General features: G+C 27.5%; 1 protein-coding gene across 1 annotated transcript in view; it reads right to left on the bottom strand.

Moving 5' to 3' along the window:
* LOC108566823 (proto-oncogene tyrosine-protein kinase receptor Ret) overlaps nucleotides 1–17015 on the bottom strand; it is a 62027-nt gene that overhangs the window by 5436 nt on the left and 39576 nt on the right. The window contains exons 5-9 of the mRNA XM_017926890.1: nucleotides 15461–15635; nucleotides 15268–15371; nucleotides 10916–11043; nucleotides 10664–10840; nucleotides 8947–9150 (exon numbers count right to left, since the gene is read on the bottom strand). Coding sequence (XP_017782379.1) covers nucleotides 8947–9150; nucleotides 10664–10840; nucleotides 10916–11043; nucleotides 15268–15371; nucleotides 15461–15635 — 788 coding nt within the window. The remainder of the gene's footprint in view (nucleotides 1–8946; nucleotides 9151–10663; nucleotides 10841–10915; nucleotides 11044–15267; nucleotides 15372–15460; nucleotides 15636–17015) is intronic.

The following is a 17015-nucleotide window of genomic DNA, read 5'->3' as shown; positions in this document are numbered from 1 at the left end:
AAAGTATTATATAGCAATTTCCAAGTAAAATATAAATGCTAACAATTAACTCAGACATAAAAATAGTCTTTAGTTGTAAAAAAAATGATATATGAATTAATATGAAATTGCGATATAAAATTTTATATCAGATGAAAATAATAGGAAATTTCGATGTAAAACTTCATTCAATATTCTGCATTAATTTCAGCGGTGTTGAATATTCACAGCGAAATAAATATTAAAGTCTGCTATTATTTTAAATGAAAAACTTAGTTTTTTCGTATACAAATATTTGATAAATTAATTAAAATGAAATTCCGATATAAAACTTTATTCTGTACTCTGCATAGACGTTAAATATTCACCACGAAATAAATATTAAAGTCGAACATTAAAAAGGGATTTTCATGTAAATTATGAATTAAAAACGATAATAAAAAAGTAATATTATATAATCGAATCTTGTTCAAAGTCAAACTGTTATAAATCATGGAATTTGCAAATGAGAGTGAAGTAATATTTGCCCGATCGATTTTGTAATAAAAACAAACCTGTCAAACATAAAATTAGAAGTTTTGCAGTTAAACTGAAATCTGTGCGTTTTTTTTATTGTCGCATTAAAATTTTATTTCAATCAAACTGATTATTCATTACCATTAAATTATGTGTAGACAATAGATCTTTGTATGTTATTATACAACAAATTTTGTTTATTATTATGTGTAAAACTAATAAGAAAAGAACATTTTGGATATAATTTTTGTGTATTGTTTGCTGAACTAAAATTTTATTTATATACTCTTAATTACAGCAACATGGAGTAATTAAGAGACTCTTCATCTTTCCTCCCCGTTAAATTTCCATGTTGAAACTTCATAATGTTCGCAGGTAAACAGGTGTGATAATTTTTTCGAAGAGGTGCGGGATGAGAGAATTTCCACGAAAGTTTCGCTTCGTGGAATTACAACAATTTTGCAAACTGGATGGAAAACATTCGGAAAATCTGGATGTTTTTCTTTTTACTTGGGATTCCAACGTATTTGATAAAACAATTTTAATTAATATTGCATTAAAATTGGAAAATTGAGCAAAAATTAGTTTATTTAGTTCGTAAAATTAGGCAGTTTTTACTTGTAATTTCAACCCATATATTTCAATAAATCAATATTTAGATACGAAGAAAATTATCTTGATATTAAATTATGTAGAGATTTTGAAAGATGTTTCTGTATTTTTTAAATGAAGTAATAGAATTGCAATGTTTGGATAGCCGGAAAATTGTGTAGTTTTCAGAGAAAAACCCTTTTAGCTCCGTTGATTTTACCTCATTTCCCTTAAGGATTTTGAGACATGACCTGATACATCTTCTTGTCTCCAAACGTTTGGAGCCAAGAGAGGAGCAAACATCGGTGAACTAATTTAATAAAACCCTCACGAAATCGTCCCTGCAATAACTTTTATTACGTTTTTCCCTTCATTTTACGATGACAAGAAAAGGAAACTGAGGTGAATAATGACCAAACGTAATAATAAAAAAAAAGAGAACATCTCAATCCATATAATGTAAAGGTTGGTTAAAGTTGTGAAAACAAAGAAAAACATAACTTGTGTTAATTAAAATAAATAAAATATTGGTTTTGCAAAAGCGTTTTGGGAATTTGAAAGCGATTAAAGGGAGAGTTGAAAAAGGTCGTGTCTCTGGGTATTTCCGGACGGTGTGCGAAGCCGGAAACGGAAACAAGAAAGAGAGGGAGGGAGGTAAATAAAAGGAGGACAGACGTTCGGTCCGCTGGGCGTGAAAGCCATTTAAGGAAATAACTTTGCGTCTCTGTTGTTAAATAATCAAAATGGAAGAAGTTCTCTGAACTTGCACAAATCAATTCCGCTGTGAGGTTTTTACGGAAAATAAAAGTCACGGTTCAAAGAACAAAACTATAAAAAATACACCTTGAGTTCCTTTATTTCTGTAAACGATTTTGTAACTACATGTATTTAATTATCGAGAAATACTATAATAGATTAAAAAAGTTCTATTTTTAATATTATTTAAATTTTGAATAATAATTTGTTTATAAAATTTTACAACCATTTTTAATTTTTCAGTAAACTATAAAAGTTTATTAGAAATTTTATAATTGTAACAGAAAGAGTCTTAAATTTCACATCTTTTGATATAATAACAGTTACGTAATATTAATTAATGACGATTATGACGATTTTACTACTTTTTTTCAAGTATTCGCATTTTACTTAATTACTCGATAACTGTGGATGCTAACTATCTAGCTAAAGAAGTAAATTAAAGATGAAATTATGAGCTTTCCTATGTGCCTATTATAATATTTGAAATTATTGAATTCCTTCTGTTATTTATATTTTATTTACAAATTTTATATTAGTTGACTTGTGTTTGTTGCCCTTAGGGCCAATATTGCGAGAAAGTCATGTTCGTTAGATTAATATTTATCCCTATAGAATAATTCAAGATATTTTATAAACCTTGCATGTCTGCATCATCCTCTTGGGATTTTGGGAATTTGTTATTTTCTATTATTCCCATGTATCCGGCGCATCCACAAAAAATAAGAAAAATATATTGTCTTCCTTTGATGATTGACATTTAAGGCAAATTTGTAATGATTCTTAGCATTTATCTTCAAATACTTGTAAATTAATCTAGTGAAGTGAATGATTTTGCTATGTTTTATTATTTCCAATTACCTGGCGCATTCACCAAAATATATATATATAAAAAATGTAATTTCATCTATTATCCTAATATACTTTAATTATAATATTTCAGGTCAATTTGTATAGATTCTATAAAAAAAACATTAAATATTGAAATACTCATAACATAATTTACTAAAGTATACAATTTAGTTATATTCTATTCATCCACCAAGTAATTATACAGAACTAATGTAATTTCTTCATTTGATAATTAACCTAATAACTTAATTATTATATTTCAGGTAAATTTGTAAAAATTCTATAAAAAAACATTCAATGTTTACTAAAGTATACGATTTTGTTATATAGCATTGATGGCCAAGCTTCTGGATAGTCCGAGTCATTTTTCAAAATTTGAAATTGCAAGAAAAGGTATACAAATTTTACTTCTCTTGATAATTCTTTAAAATTTGGTGAATAATTGGTGACAGCACTTCTCAGTATTTTTTTGACATGCTGCTGGCCTTTTTTAATTCAGGATACTTCGATTCTGGTACAAATTTCCAAAACTCAGTAATCGACGTCGACTTATATTTTAATTGTAGAGCTTGATCTTCTTGCATCTCTGTTAATTCTAATTCTCCAGATGCTTTTTGGGTCATAATTATATTGGAAATGGAAAACTCACCTTGAATTATGTCAATTTCAAATCGATTCAGAAAAAAATCAAAGAGACGATTTAAAATATTTCAAGTCTTGAAATCTATATTAGAATTCCGTCAATATTCGCTCAGTTTTCGATGAGTAGGGGGGGAATGAGTAAGGGAACTCGGGTACATTTATCGAGATCCACAAATAATTCTTCAAAGAGCCGCATGCGGCTCGCTCGCATACAACAAAAATATACAAAAAATGTAATTGCTTCATTTGATAATTGACCTAATAACTTAATTATTATAGTTTCTACAAAAAAAAAAAATGTTTACATACTCTCAAGATAATTTACTAAAACATATATGATTTTGTTATATTCTATTCATCAACCAAAAAAATATATACAAAAAATGTAATTTCTGCAATTGATCATTGACCTAATATACCTTAATTATAATATTTGAGGTAAATTTGTATAGATTCTATACAAAAAATATAAAGTGTTTAAATTTTCATAATAAAGAATACAATCTTGTAATATTCAATTATGTCCATTTACGTGGCGCATCTTTCTTCTATTTAATCAAAAAATAAATTCATTCAATTAACTTTTTAGGTCAATTATAAGTTAATTGTTACATTTTAAGAAAACTTGTAACGATTTTGTTATATTTTAATGTGTCAATTTTGTCAACTCATCCTTCGACAAATTAATATCTTATATCTACATTTGCCTTATAACTTATAACCTTATAACTTAATTACTATATTTTGGGCTATTTTGAACAGATTCCCCTCAAAAAAATAGTTATAAAATAATATACTAAATGGAAAATGGATTATTAGGAAGTATCAATTATAATAACTTAATTATTATATTTTAAGTCATTTTGTACAGATTCTATAAAAAAACATTTACCATTTTTTAAACAAAAATTTAAATTTATTCAATTAACTTTTTATGTCAATTATAAGTTAATTATAACATTTGAAGAAAACTTGTAACGATTCTTAAAGCATTCATTATTAAAATATAAGAAAATTTACTAAAATAAACGATTTTGTTATATTTTATATATTAATTAATCTAATAACTTAATTACTACAAACTTTCAATAAGTTTTCTTCATTATTCGTTTACTGAAGTATACAATTTACTTATATTTTCTTATGTATATGTATCTGGCGCATTCACCAAAAAAATATGCAAAAATGAAATAATTCTTTGATTTGACAATTGTAATAATAAGTTTGATTATTACAAATTCGCAGTATTCCATTACCAATTATTTCAATAAATCACGAATGCAAATAGACCTATTCCCATTTTAAGTTCGTTAATAATTCTAACGTTTAATCCACGGCCGTCGTTCGAAGTGCGCAATTTAAACAATTTAGTGTTCGGTCATTTTGTGGGAGGGGTGGACTGCAGTAAGCGCTTACGTAATAAATTCTCGCTTGTTTTTGGCGGTCGAAGTTGTTGTATTCGTACCATGCAGAAAAGTAAATTTCGCCTCTAGTGCATTTCGAAACGGATGGTAGAGAAAATGCATTCACGTACGGATGATAAACAACTGCGAATGCAACTGGTCGTGACACTGGAATATTGCTAGTAAAGCATATACTTTTAGTGTTCGTTCCATGTGGAAATGCAATGGAGAAATTGAGTCTCGTTTATATTCATGCACACTAAATATTTATGTTTATTTTGTTTACTATTATGGTATGCGTTTTTGGTTTCAATAACATATACATTTTGCTTTAAACCAAAATTTACACCTACGGAGCTTCAATTAGTCCGCATTAATTCTCACTATAGTCCGGGTTTAAAAATTTAAAAGCAAACTAAGTTTTAATTCAGCAATATAAATATAAAAAGTATCTAAAAGTAAACAAAAAACAGCAATTCCCAACATAACTATAAAATGAATCTAAACGAAAATAATATAAAGTAATACCTCGCATAGTACGGCTTCGATTAGTCCAAATTGACTCCTACTATAGTCCAGGTTTAATCAGTTCAAAACAATCTAGGTTTTGATTGAAAAACATAAATTTAAACGTAAACAGAATACAGCAATACCTCACATAGTACGACTTCGATTAGTCTGCATTCACTTCTAGTATAGTCCAGGTTTGAAAATATCAAAACAAGGTATGTTTTAATTGAGTAATATTAAAAATATATATATTTTTTCTAAAAGTAAACAATATACAGAAATATCTCGTATAGTTCGGCTTCGATTAGTCCGCATTATTTTCTGCTATAGTCCGGGTTAAAATAGTTCATAGCAATATAAGTTTTAACTGAGAAACACAAATAGGTATCTAAACGTAAACAATATACAACAATACCTCGCTTAGTACAACTTCGATTAGTCCGCATTATTTTCAGCTAAAATCCGGGATTAAACAGTACAAAGCAATATATGTTTTAATTGAGAAACATAAATAGTATCTAAACGTAAACAGAATACAACAATAGTACAGCTTCGATTAGTCCGCATTCAGTCCTAATATAGTCCGGGTTTAAAAATGTCAAAGTAAACTAAGTTTTAATTGAGCAACATAACTATAAAAAGAATCTAAACGAAAATAATATAAAGCAATACCTCGCATAGTACGGCTTCGATTAGTCCGAATTGACTCCTACTATAGTCCAGGTTTAATCAGTTCAAAACAATCTAAGTTTTGATTGAGAAACATACATCTAAACGTAAAAATAATACAGCAATACCTCGCATAGTACGGCTTCGATTAGTCAGTATTTTTTTCTGTTATAGTGCGGGTTTAAACAGTTGAAAGCAATCTTGGTTTTAATTGGGAAACATAAATAGTAGCTAAACGCAAACAGATTACAGCAATACCTCATATAGTGCGGCTTCAATTAGTCCGCATTGACTCCTACTATAGTTTGGGTTTAAACAGTTCAAAGCATTGTAAGTATTAATTGAGAAATTTAAAAAGTATCTAAACGTAAACAGAATACAGCTATACCTCACATAGTACGACTTCGATTAGTCTGCATTCACTCCAAGTATAGTCCAGGTTTTAAAATTTCAAAGCAAGGTATGTTTTAATTAAGTAACATTAAAAAGATAAATATCTCGTATAGTTCGGCTTCGATTAGTCCGCATTCTTTTCTGCTATAGTCCGGGATTTAATAATACAAAGCAATATAAGTTTTAATTGAGAAACATAAATAGTATCTAAACGTAAACAAAATACAACAATACCTCGCTTAGTACGATTTCGATTAGTCCGCATTCTTTTCTGCTATAGATCGGGTTTAAATAGTTCATAGCAATCTAAGATTTAATTGAGAAACATAAATAGTATCTAAACGTAAACAAAATACAACAATACCTCATATAGCACGGCTTCAATTGACTCCTACTATAGTCCGAGTGTAAACATTTCAAAGCAAACTAAGACTTAATTGAGCAACATAAATATAAAAAGTATCTAAAAATAAACAATATATAGTAATACCTCGCATAGTACAGCTTCGATTAGTCCGCATTATTTTTTGCTATAATCCGGGTTTAAAAATTTCAAAACAAACTAAGTTCTAATTGTGCAACGAAAATATAAATAGTATCTAAAAGTAAACAACATAAAGCAATACCTCGCATAGTCCAGCTTCGGTTAGTCCGCATTCTTTTCTGCTATAGTCCGGGTTTAAACAGTTAATTGAGAAACATAAATAGTACGGTTTCGTTTAGTCCGTATTCACTACTATAGTCCGTTTTTTGAAGTTTGAAATTTTAGAATCCATATAGGAAAATATGAATGTTACGTGGAACTGGACAAGAATTTATCTAAGCAATTTTTACAAAATATTGCTAAAAGGTTATTGACCATAGATCTCTTCATTCATAGTAATTATTATCATTTCATTAATTAATATTTTTCTCTTGTATTTCACACAATATTTGCAAATTTATATTTACTCAGTACGAACTCATAATTAAATATTGCGACGATGTAAACGGTTGTAAAAAAATATATACGAGCGTGCGACAATATTTGCTCGAATATCACTTACATAACGGACGGCAATTTCCTATGGACGGAAGAATGTAGTCGACAAAAAAAAAATACAAAATAAAATTGAACTCGATTTTAAACTGGAAATTGCAAAATCCAATATATCATACGCATGTTGAACGATAAAAAAATTGTAAGTTTTATGAGTAAATTTAATTCGTAGTTACTTTAGAATTATAACAATTTGGGAGATAATTCTGTTCTATTTAGGGCGACTAATAGCCGAATGGTTGACTTAACCTATCCACGATTTCGTGGGCGCCGGTTCGAATCCTGGTCAAACCAGGCCCTTTGCAGCAATAGGACAGTGAAATGAATGAGGTTTAGCATATGGACCTTCAGCCAAGTCGATGGACAATGACAGTGTTAAGGATAGCAGCAGATACACAGACAAGTGGAATCGCAGAGTATCAATATACTACTAAAGTTAACCTACAAGACAGCAGCCAACCTACAAATTGTAGACATTGGGCAGGATAAAATATGTTCAAGTGGTTATGTACATTTACTTGACAAGTAGCGCGTACTTTGGATTGAAAATTCGTAAGTTTTAAAGGTTTAATAATGATATAGAAAAAATACTTATAAATTTTATGAGTTATAAATTAAATTCATGTATATAATAAAGCTCACTTTAATTATTAAAGGTTTTGTATTAATATTTACATCTATATTAGTAATAAGTATTTTTTATTTCAAGAAAATTTGGTGGACAAATATTTGGTTTGTTAGAATTAAATACAATTTACAAACAAACAAATTATAGATATTTCGGGTTAGTATAATTATTACCCTAATGAAGACAAATGAAGTATTACTTGTAATGTAATTAATATCAATTATCGTAGAAAGAAATTACATTAATTTGATACACATTTCGTTTATTTATTACATTATCAAGGCCATATTTTGGAGCACATCTGTATAAGAATAAATACGTTATTTGTAAACATATTATTTAATTGCTTCTTGACATTTTCGTTACTTTTATATTAATGAAATGAAACATACGTTTTTTTTAATAAATCCGTTAATTATTATAGAAAAAAACACATTTTAATAAATTAATAACGGATTTATGTATTTTCTTTACGATCTATCACAAAAAGGACATTAAGTAAATTTGTTAGCTGTAAATTTGATATAAAAAAAGTAATAAATTAATGCTTAAATATTTTCATATTTTGTTAATGATATTGAATAATTTAGCAAACACAAAATGTCTTTTTGTTATACAAAATGTTTTTTTTATAAGATTTGTATATAAAGTATAGTAGTTTTTCAACTTACGACGTTCTGAGTGTCGTAAGTCGAAATTCATATAATTTTTTAGACAAAAATAGACAAAAACTAATGTAACTCGAAAAGTTATTATAATAAGAATTTCAATGTTATTAGCACAAGTAATATTTGTTGAAGGCAATTTTCTTGGCAATTAGTTTAGAAATTTAAGTAATTGGTATAAAGATGTATTTGCAGGTAATCCTTGAATACAAGTGTACTTGTTATCATTTAATTTATTTGAAATTGATTTACTTGGAAAGTTAACGCTGATGATGTTTAAGAAAATAAATAATATTGACTTACATGTGTTCAACGCTGACTGCTCCACCCGTCGAAATCCCGCAAGTTTCGTAACAATCATCGGGATTCTGTATATCGGCGCAATGGGGCCACAATTTCACTCCAACGCTGATGTTGTAACAGGCCGATGACGGTTCTTCGATGATATTGATGATCAGCTCATCCCAATCCATAGTACCGTTCAAGAAGAACCATTTCACATTGATCCTACAAGAAATAACAATATTTGTACTTTAAAAAAGATTCATGAAAATTGATTGATTTTTTAAAATTAAATTAATTGCTGCATTATCTCATGTAATGATGCTTCGATTAGTCCGGATTGATACATACAAATTCTATATATAATAATTACTATACAAATGATATTTTCTTTCCCTTTTATGTAATCAAACCTCTTTTTATGTATCTTTATTTTAATAAGGTTTTCAAGTCCTCGATTAGTCCGGTTTCTAAAAACAGATTACCCGCACTATGTAAAGTATTGCTTAGAAAATAAGGATATTTCGTCAAATTGATAATTTGCTTCGATTAGTGCGGTTTCAAATAATTTTCAATTTATACATAAAAGTTTGTTTTCTTTCTTTATGCGGTTTGAAAGTCCTCGATTAGTCCGGTTTCTTATAGACCGGGATATTGGCTAAACCGCACTATGAAATAATTTTATTTTCATTAAATAAATAAGAATTAACAAATCTTAGAAATTAAGGATATTTATGAGATCCGAAAAACGTCAAATTTATGATTTGCTTAGATCAGTTCGGTTTCAAATTTTTAAATAATTTTCAATTTATACATATGAGTTCGTTTTTCTTCCTTTGTGCTGTTTGAAAGTCCTCGAGTAGTCCGGTTTCTTATAGTCCGGGATATTGGCTGAACCTCGCTATGCAATAGTTTTATTTTCATTAAATATTGTTTTTTCTTTATTAATAAATCTTAGAAATGAAAGATATTTATGAGATAGGAAAAGCGTCAAATTGATAATTTGCTTCGTTTAGTGCGGTTTCAAATGATTTTCATTTTATACATAAAAGTTTGTTTTTCTTCCTTTATGCGGTTTGAAAGTACTCGATTAGTCCGGTTTGTTATAGTCCGGGATATTGGCACTATGGAATAATTTTATTTTCATTAAATATTGTTTCTTATTAACAAATCTTAGAAATTAAGGATATTTATGAGATCCGAAAAACATCAAATTTATGATTTGCTTCGATCAGTTGGGTTTCAAATTTTCAAATAATTTTCAATTTATACATAAAAGTTCTTTTTCTTCCTTTGTGCTGTTTGAAAGTCCTCGATTAGTCCGGTTTCTTATAGTCCGGAATATTTGCACTATGAAATAGTTTTATTTTCATTAAATATTGTTTCTTATTTATTAATAAATCATAGAAATTAAGGATATTTAAGAGATGCAAAAAGCGTCAAATTGATAATTAGCTTCGATCAATCCGGTTTCAAATAATTTTTAATTTATACATAAAAGTTCGTTTTTCTTCGTTTATGCAGTTTGAAAGTTCTCGATTAGTACGGTTTATCATAGTCCTAGATATTGGCATTGCACAAAGTATTGCTATAATATTTTTTCGTATTTATTAACAAATCTTAGAAATTAAGCATATTTATGATATCAGAAAAGTGTCAACTTGATTGATTGATTGTTTATTCGAAAATAAAAATAATTATAAGTGAAAAAGGTAGATTTGATCGGATTTCCTTTTACCTAACTTCGGCGGGGGACTTCCTCAATAAGCTAATGTCCTGGACGTAGAGGATTCCCTCTTTGGGGGTGACGTTGAACGTCTTGTTGTGTGTGCTGTTGTCCGATAGGACGAATCTTTCAATTTCCTTTATCGACCCGACTCTGGGCTGAACGATCCTCGCGAAGGGCCCAGCCGATCTGCACATAATCACGAAAAAAGCAACAAAAAAATATGTAATAAATGATGAATATTCTCGTGTTTTTTTTTTGTACCTGAAAACGGAAATGATTTGCTTTCGGTAAAGCGTGAGCGCCTTTAACGGAAGCGTGATGTGACCAAGGGAATGGGGATACTCGTCGGTGGAATTCGTGGAATGCAGCAGATGTATTGGAATTGTGACCTGCAATTTCAATAAATAACATTAATCCACGCATGAATTTCAATAGACTTTGGATTAATCGATATGTTTACCACAAATTTATATTTTGGTGTATGAAGATTAATACTGTTAATGCATACATAATATTGATCGTGTCTCTATTTAGGAAGTACATGATTTCTGTAAACTCAATTCAATCAAATTTTACTTTTAATAAAAGTTTAGCAACAATTTTTGAAACTTTTATATTGAATCAAAACTATATTTATATACAGTAAATCTCTTTTTACGGAAAAAAGCATGTATTTATTTTATATTAACGTTAATATGTGCACTTCTCAGAGGACACTTTCTTGGTATTCGACGTTGCAATACATTAAAGTTCACGAAATTCACCATTTTGGGAATGGGGAGAGGTTGTAAATATTTTAAAACTGTACTTGAGATAAACTCCTGGATGTTACGGAATTTACGGCGGATTTGCCTCTCGCATCTTATCTAATGCTCTAATGAAACTCCTCCACGTATAAAAGCTCTAACATTTACAGATTCCAAACACTTAAAACTTATTACAATCGAAGAATGGAAACGTTCCAAATACAATCATTACTTAAAGATAAGACTTATTTATTTCTCAATAATGTAATGATGAAATTTAAAAAAAAATGTGCAAAGTTTCTTATAATAATTTATGAATTTATATAATTAAATAATTATTTATAATTATGTTTTTTTTTTATTAATTCGTGCCTATTTCAACATAAATTATTACAAACAAAAATCGTATTCACATTATTCATATATTTTTGTTTATTTTCTCCATAGTTACCAATTAAATAATTACAAAAAAATAAAAATTTAAGAAAGAAATTTATCATAGATATTTTCAAGATTTTCATTGTTATTTCCTCCAATTATCAGAAGTATTGTTTCTATTAAGTTGTCAGCTAAATACTAATGAAAGTTATGATAATACAGTTTATTTCAACTAATTCTATAAATTATTTTGTTATTTTCTCTTTCAAATTGTAATTTTCAATTTATACATAAAAGTATGTTTTTCTTCATTTATGCGGTTTGAAACTCCTCGATTAGTCAGGTTTTTTATATATTAAATTTATATAATTAAATAATTATTTATCATTATGTTTTTTTTTATTAATTTGTCCTATTTCAACCAATTATATAAATTATTACAAACAAAAATCATTCACATTATTCATATATTTTTGTTATTTTATCCATAGTTACCAACTAATAATTACAAAAAATAAACAAGAAATTTAAGAAAGAAATGATATTTTTCATGGATAATTTCAAGATTTTTATTTTTATTTCCTCCATAATTTTAACAGAAATATTGTTTTTATTAAGTTGTCAGTTAAATACTTTTGAAAGTTATGACAATACTGTTTATTTCAATCAATTCTATAAATTATAATTTGTAATTTTCAATTTATACATAAAAGTTTGTTCTTCCTTTATGCGGTTTGAAAGTCCTCGATTAGTGCGGTTTCTTATAGTCCGGGATATTGACTGAACCTCACTACAAAATAGTTTTGTTTTCATTAAATATTGTTTTTTCTTTATTAATAAATCTTAGAAATTACAGATATTTATGAGATCCGAAAAGTGTCAAATTGATGATTAGCTTCGATCAGTTCGGTTTCATCAGTTTTCTCCATAGTTACCAAATAAATAAAGTTCTTTTTTATTTAAATATAACTAAATTACTAATTACGCTAATAATGTTGATTTCAATTACTTAAATAATTACAAATTACAAAAGTATAAATTTAAAAAAATTCTTATTAATCATGAATATTTTCAATATTAAAATACAGAAATAAATTTCTTAGTCCGGTTTCAAGCAGTGCAGTCTTTATTATTTTCTCCTTAGTCACCTATTACAAGTTTATTTCATCAACCTTGTGGGTTGATAGTATTATTCAATTAATTAGATACTAACATTTTTATAACGTATATTTAATTATAAGTCTATTGTTTAACCCTGACGCGTTTCTTGTGATCTGTTTGCTCTTTTGGCCCAGGTATAGAGAGAAACTCAATTAGTTTAATAGTCTATCGTGTATCTATTTCGGTAATAGAGTTGCCTTCGATATTGCACTGTATTGATCATTTGCGTCAAACATAAATTTCGCCTCGGAACGTGTCGGCCCTTAAGAAAAACTCTATCTCTTTCGGTCGCTTTATTATCCGGTCTTCTTTATCCTCACCATTGGCGAGACTCGATGCTAAATGGGGGGAGGGTGCGCCACCCTTTCCGTGCATCCACCCCTCAAAACCAACCGAAGGATATTATTATGGTTATAGTTATTTTCGGCAATTATCTTTCACCATTTTCGCCCTTACACAAATAATTGAACGAAAATTGGGCTTAATAATATAACATTGGATATTCTACAAATCTAACGTACTTTCATTATTCGTCAAATTTATGTTATGAAGTGATAATATTATTATGATTGCGATTTTATTATTTACCCAATTTTCCAAACTCGAAATAATTACTGAAATTATTAACTTGATTAGAGAAATTTTGCAAATTGTATAATCATTCAAGTTACATAAATAATTTATGAAATTTGGGCTTAATTTTGATATTTTACACTTCTATTATACTTTTTAAAATTTTAACTAGTAGAAGGATACTAATTATTAATTTTTGTAATAAAAACTAATTATTTTGATAATCATATACAAATTTTATTATTTACTTAATTTTACAAATTTTTCATCATTTTTAGATACATTTTAACCAAAGAGTCGAACCGAAAACCGTAAATCGAAACTATTGAAAAACCGAAACCAAAATTTTAATTACGGTTTATTTCGGTTTCAATTTACACAAACAATGTAGAGGAGAAATCGATGAAGTCTATTTGAATACTCGAATTCTTTTTGGAACGTAACCGTAAACCGGAACGAAATTAATTTCGGTTCGACTATCTGATTTTAACATAATCATAAAAATCGGTGTGAGTTATTATTATAAAGATACATTGATTTTATTACTTTCATACTGTTTATAAAATATTTTAAAACTAGAACATATTATTAATTTTTACAATAAACACAGATTAATACTTCTTATTTAATAAATTTATCATTAAATTATTGTTTTGAGCAAGTAGAACAAATTGCTCTTTTTTTCACTGTGCTCCATCCGTTAAATCGAGTTTTACCATATAAAAAATATAAATAAAGATTAAGTTCATAATAAGAAAATTTGAAAATTGTTGCTATAACTTGTTATTAAAGGAATCAAAGTTTTACTACATTGACAATGTAAACAAAGTTTTAGTTTATTATAAAAGATAATAATAGTTTTGAAAATTGTTGTTACAACTTATTTTTAAAAGGAATTTATGAATTAATTGAGTTTTTAAAAATCATAGAAAGACTAGTTCTTAAATTGAGTTTTACTATATAGAAAACCTAAAAGCTTTAGTTCATAAAAAGAGATAATAATAGTTTTCAAGATTTGTTGCTATAGCTTCTTGCTAAACGAGTTTTTGAATGAATTTTGTCTTTATAAATCATTCGAAAATACTTCTTGTATCGAATTTTATTATATAGAAAATATAAATAAAGTTTTAGTTCATAATAAAGATAATAATAGTTTTGAATATTGCTGCTATAACTTATTGTTAAAGGAGTTTTAGAATGGATTTCGTCTTTAAAAATCATAGGAAAATATGCCTTGAATCGAGTTTTATTATATAGAAAATATAAATAAAGTTTTAGTTCATAATAAGAGATAATAATAGTTTTGAAGATTATTGCTATAACTTATTATTAAAAGAGTTTTTGAATGAATTGAGTCTTTGAAAAGCATAGGGAAATACTTAACTTGAGTTTAACTACATAGAAATAAATAAAGTTTTAGTTCATAATAAGACATAATAAAAATAATTGTTAAGTGAGTTTTTATATGAACTTGGTTTTTGCAAATCATAGAAAAATATTTCTTGACTCGAATTTGACTATAGAGAAAATATAATTAAAGTTTTAGTTTATAATAAGATATGATAATAATAGTTTGAAAGGTTGTTGATATGACTTATTATTAATTTTATATCTAAATGTAATTAAATATTTGATGTTGGTGACAAAAAATCTCATGTGGGTGGGTTTATTTGAATATTTCATATGTGGCAGATGGATTTTCGGAAATCGATGCTAATTCTCATTTAATTACGATATTTTTGAGGCAGAACTCACCAGGCTTTTATTCCCAGATCCTGGAAGGAGGTTTGTGTCATTCAGTTGAAAGATGACCTCGTACGGCAAACGAGGGACATGCATGGTTTTGGCGAAAATTAATTCTGAAAAAAAAGAACATGAGAAAATTACATAAGCTTAATTAGATCCAAGCGTGGGCGGTTTTCACAACATGTAGAAAGACACTCCTTACCGCAGTAAATGACGGTTTGCGCTTCATCATTTCTGCTGTCCTCGAAAGACCTGAGGACGACGTCGAAGAGTCCCAACGAGTCGTTCAAAATCTTCACTTCGTAGTTGTTCACTGTGGGCGAGTCCAGGTCGATGAAGATCAGCTTGTTCCGGCGATGGAACGTCACCACTTCGCCCTGCAATTAACGAGGATCAAATTACTGATTCGGACGATTTAACCCATTTAAACCGGTGTATTTATTGTTCCCTTAAGGGTGCGTGGGTGTCGTTCGTAATGCTTTCAAACCCTTCCCCAAAATTCACCTTTTGTATGGACAAAACACACACACACACATTCACACAGAAAAAAAAAGTATGCCCGCACATTCATCAGCACGATAGGCATCGCCTTTATTCGTCGTGATTACAACTGATTAACGGAAGTTTAATGGTAGGAAAACGAAAAATAGGATTTATATTACGCCTTTCCGCGTTGCTAAAGTGGAGACTTGATGAATGGACGCGTGGTTATATCATTTATTTAATTTAATTAATGGATTGTACTTTTCATATTAAGATAAAAAAAGCTTTTTTTGTACATATCATTATTATCACCATAATTATGCAATGCTTTTATACATAAGGCAGAAAATTTCTTTAACAAAATAATTAAAAATATAAATATAAAACTTTGAATAATTATTTGCTAACTTTCCAAATGAGAATATTTCTAAACTATTTAAAAAAGAAATGAAACTTTGATAGATTAGTAATTATATCAATGTTAATTGACACAAACTGGCTATATTTTATATTTATTATTTTATATTGTATAAAAGTTGATTATTTTGTTAATTTGTATGTAGATTTACAATTGAAATGTAAAATTAAAACATTCTCAGAATAATGCAAAAAATAGACTAAATAATCAAAAAAGATAAATATAAAACTTATATAATTATCTGTTAAATTTGCAATTGAAAATATTTAAAAACTATTTAAAAAAAATAAATTTTGATGAACTAGTGTTAATTATGGTAGATTTATTGAATTTATTTTTATAAAACTATATAAAAATTGATAATTTTGGATGTTTTAAGTAGATTTAGAATTAAAAAGTAAATCAAATACAAATAAACTCAATTTTTAGACTAAAATAATATTAAGTTTTAATAAAATAATGGATGAAAATCTTAATATTATATAAAAAAAAGATTAAAGTAGTTTTTTCTTCTTTTGTCGTTTTAAGTAGATGAAGATTTGTAAAGGAAGTCTAAAATTTTCTCAGAATAATGCAAGAAATATAGTAAATAATCAAACAAATAAATATAAAACTTATTTAGAAAATAAATTAAATTATGTTGAACTAGTATTAATTAAATCATTGTTAATTGACATACAATTGTTTTGTTCTATAATCATTAGTTGATATGGTAAATTTACACAATTTATGTTAATAAAACTGTATACAAGTTTATTATTTTGCATGTTTTAAGTATATTTAGAATTAAAAAGTAAATCGAACACAAAAAACACAATTTTTAGACAAGATAAAAAAAAAATGGGTAATATTCTTA

The sequence above is a fragment of the Nicrophorus vespilloides genome, unplaced genomic scaffold (assembly GCF_001412225.1).
Source record: "Nicrophorus vespilloides isolate i.1.1-1 unplaced genomic scaffold, Nicve_v1.0, whole genome shotgun sequence".
NCBI classification, from domain to species: Eukaryota; Metazoa; Arthropoda; class Insecta; order Coleoptera; family Silphidae; genus Nicrophorus; species Nicrophorus vespilloides.
Note: the sequence above shows the minus strand (reverse complement) of the source record. Positions and strands in the feature narration are given on the sequence as shown.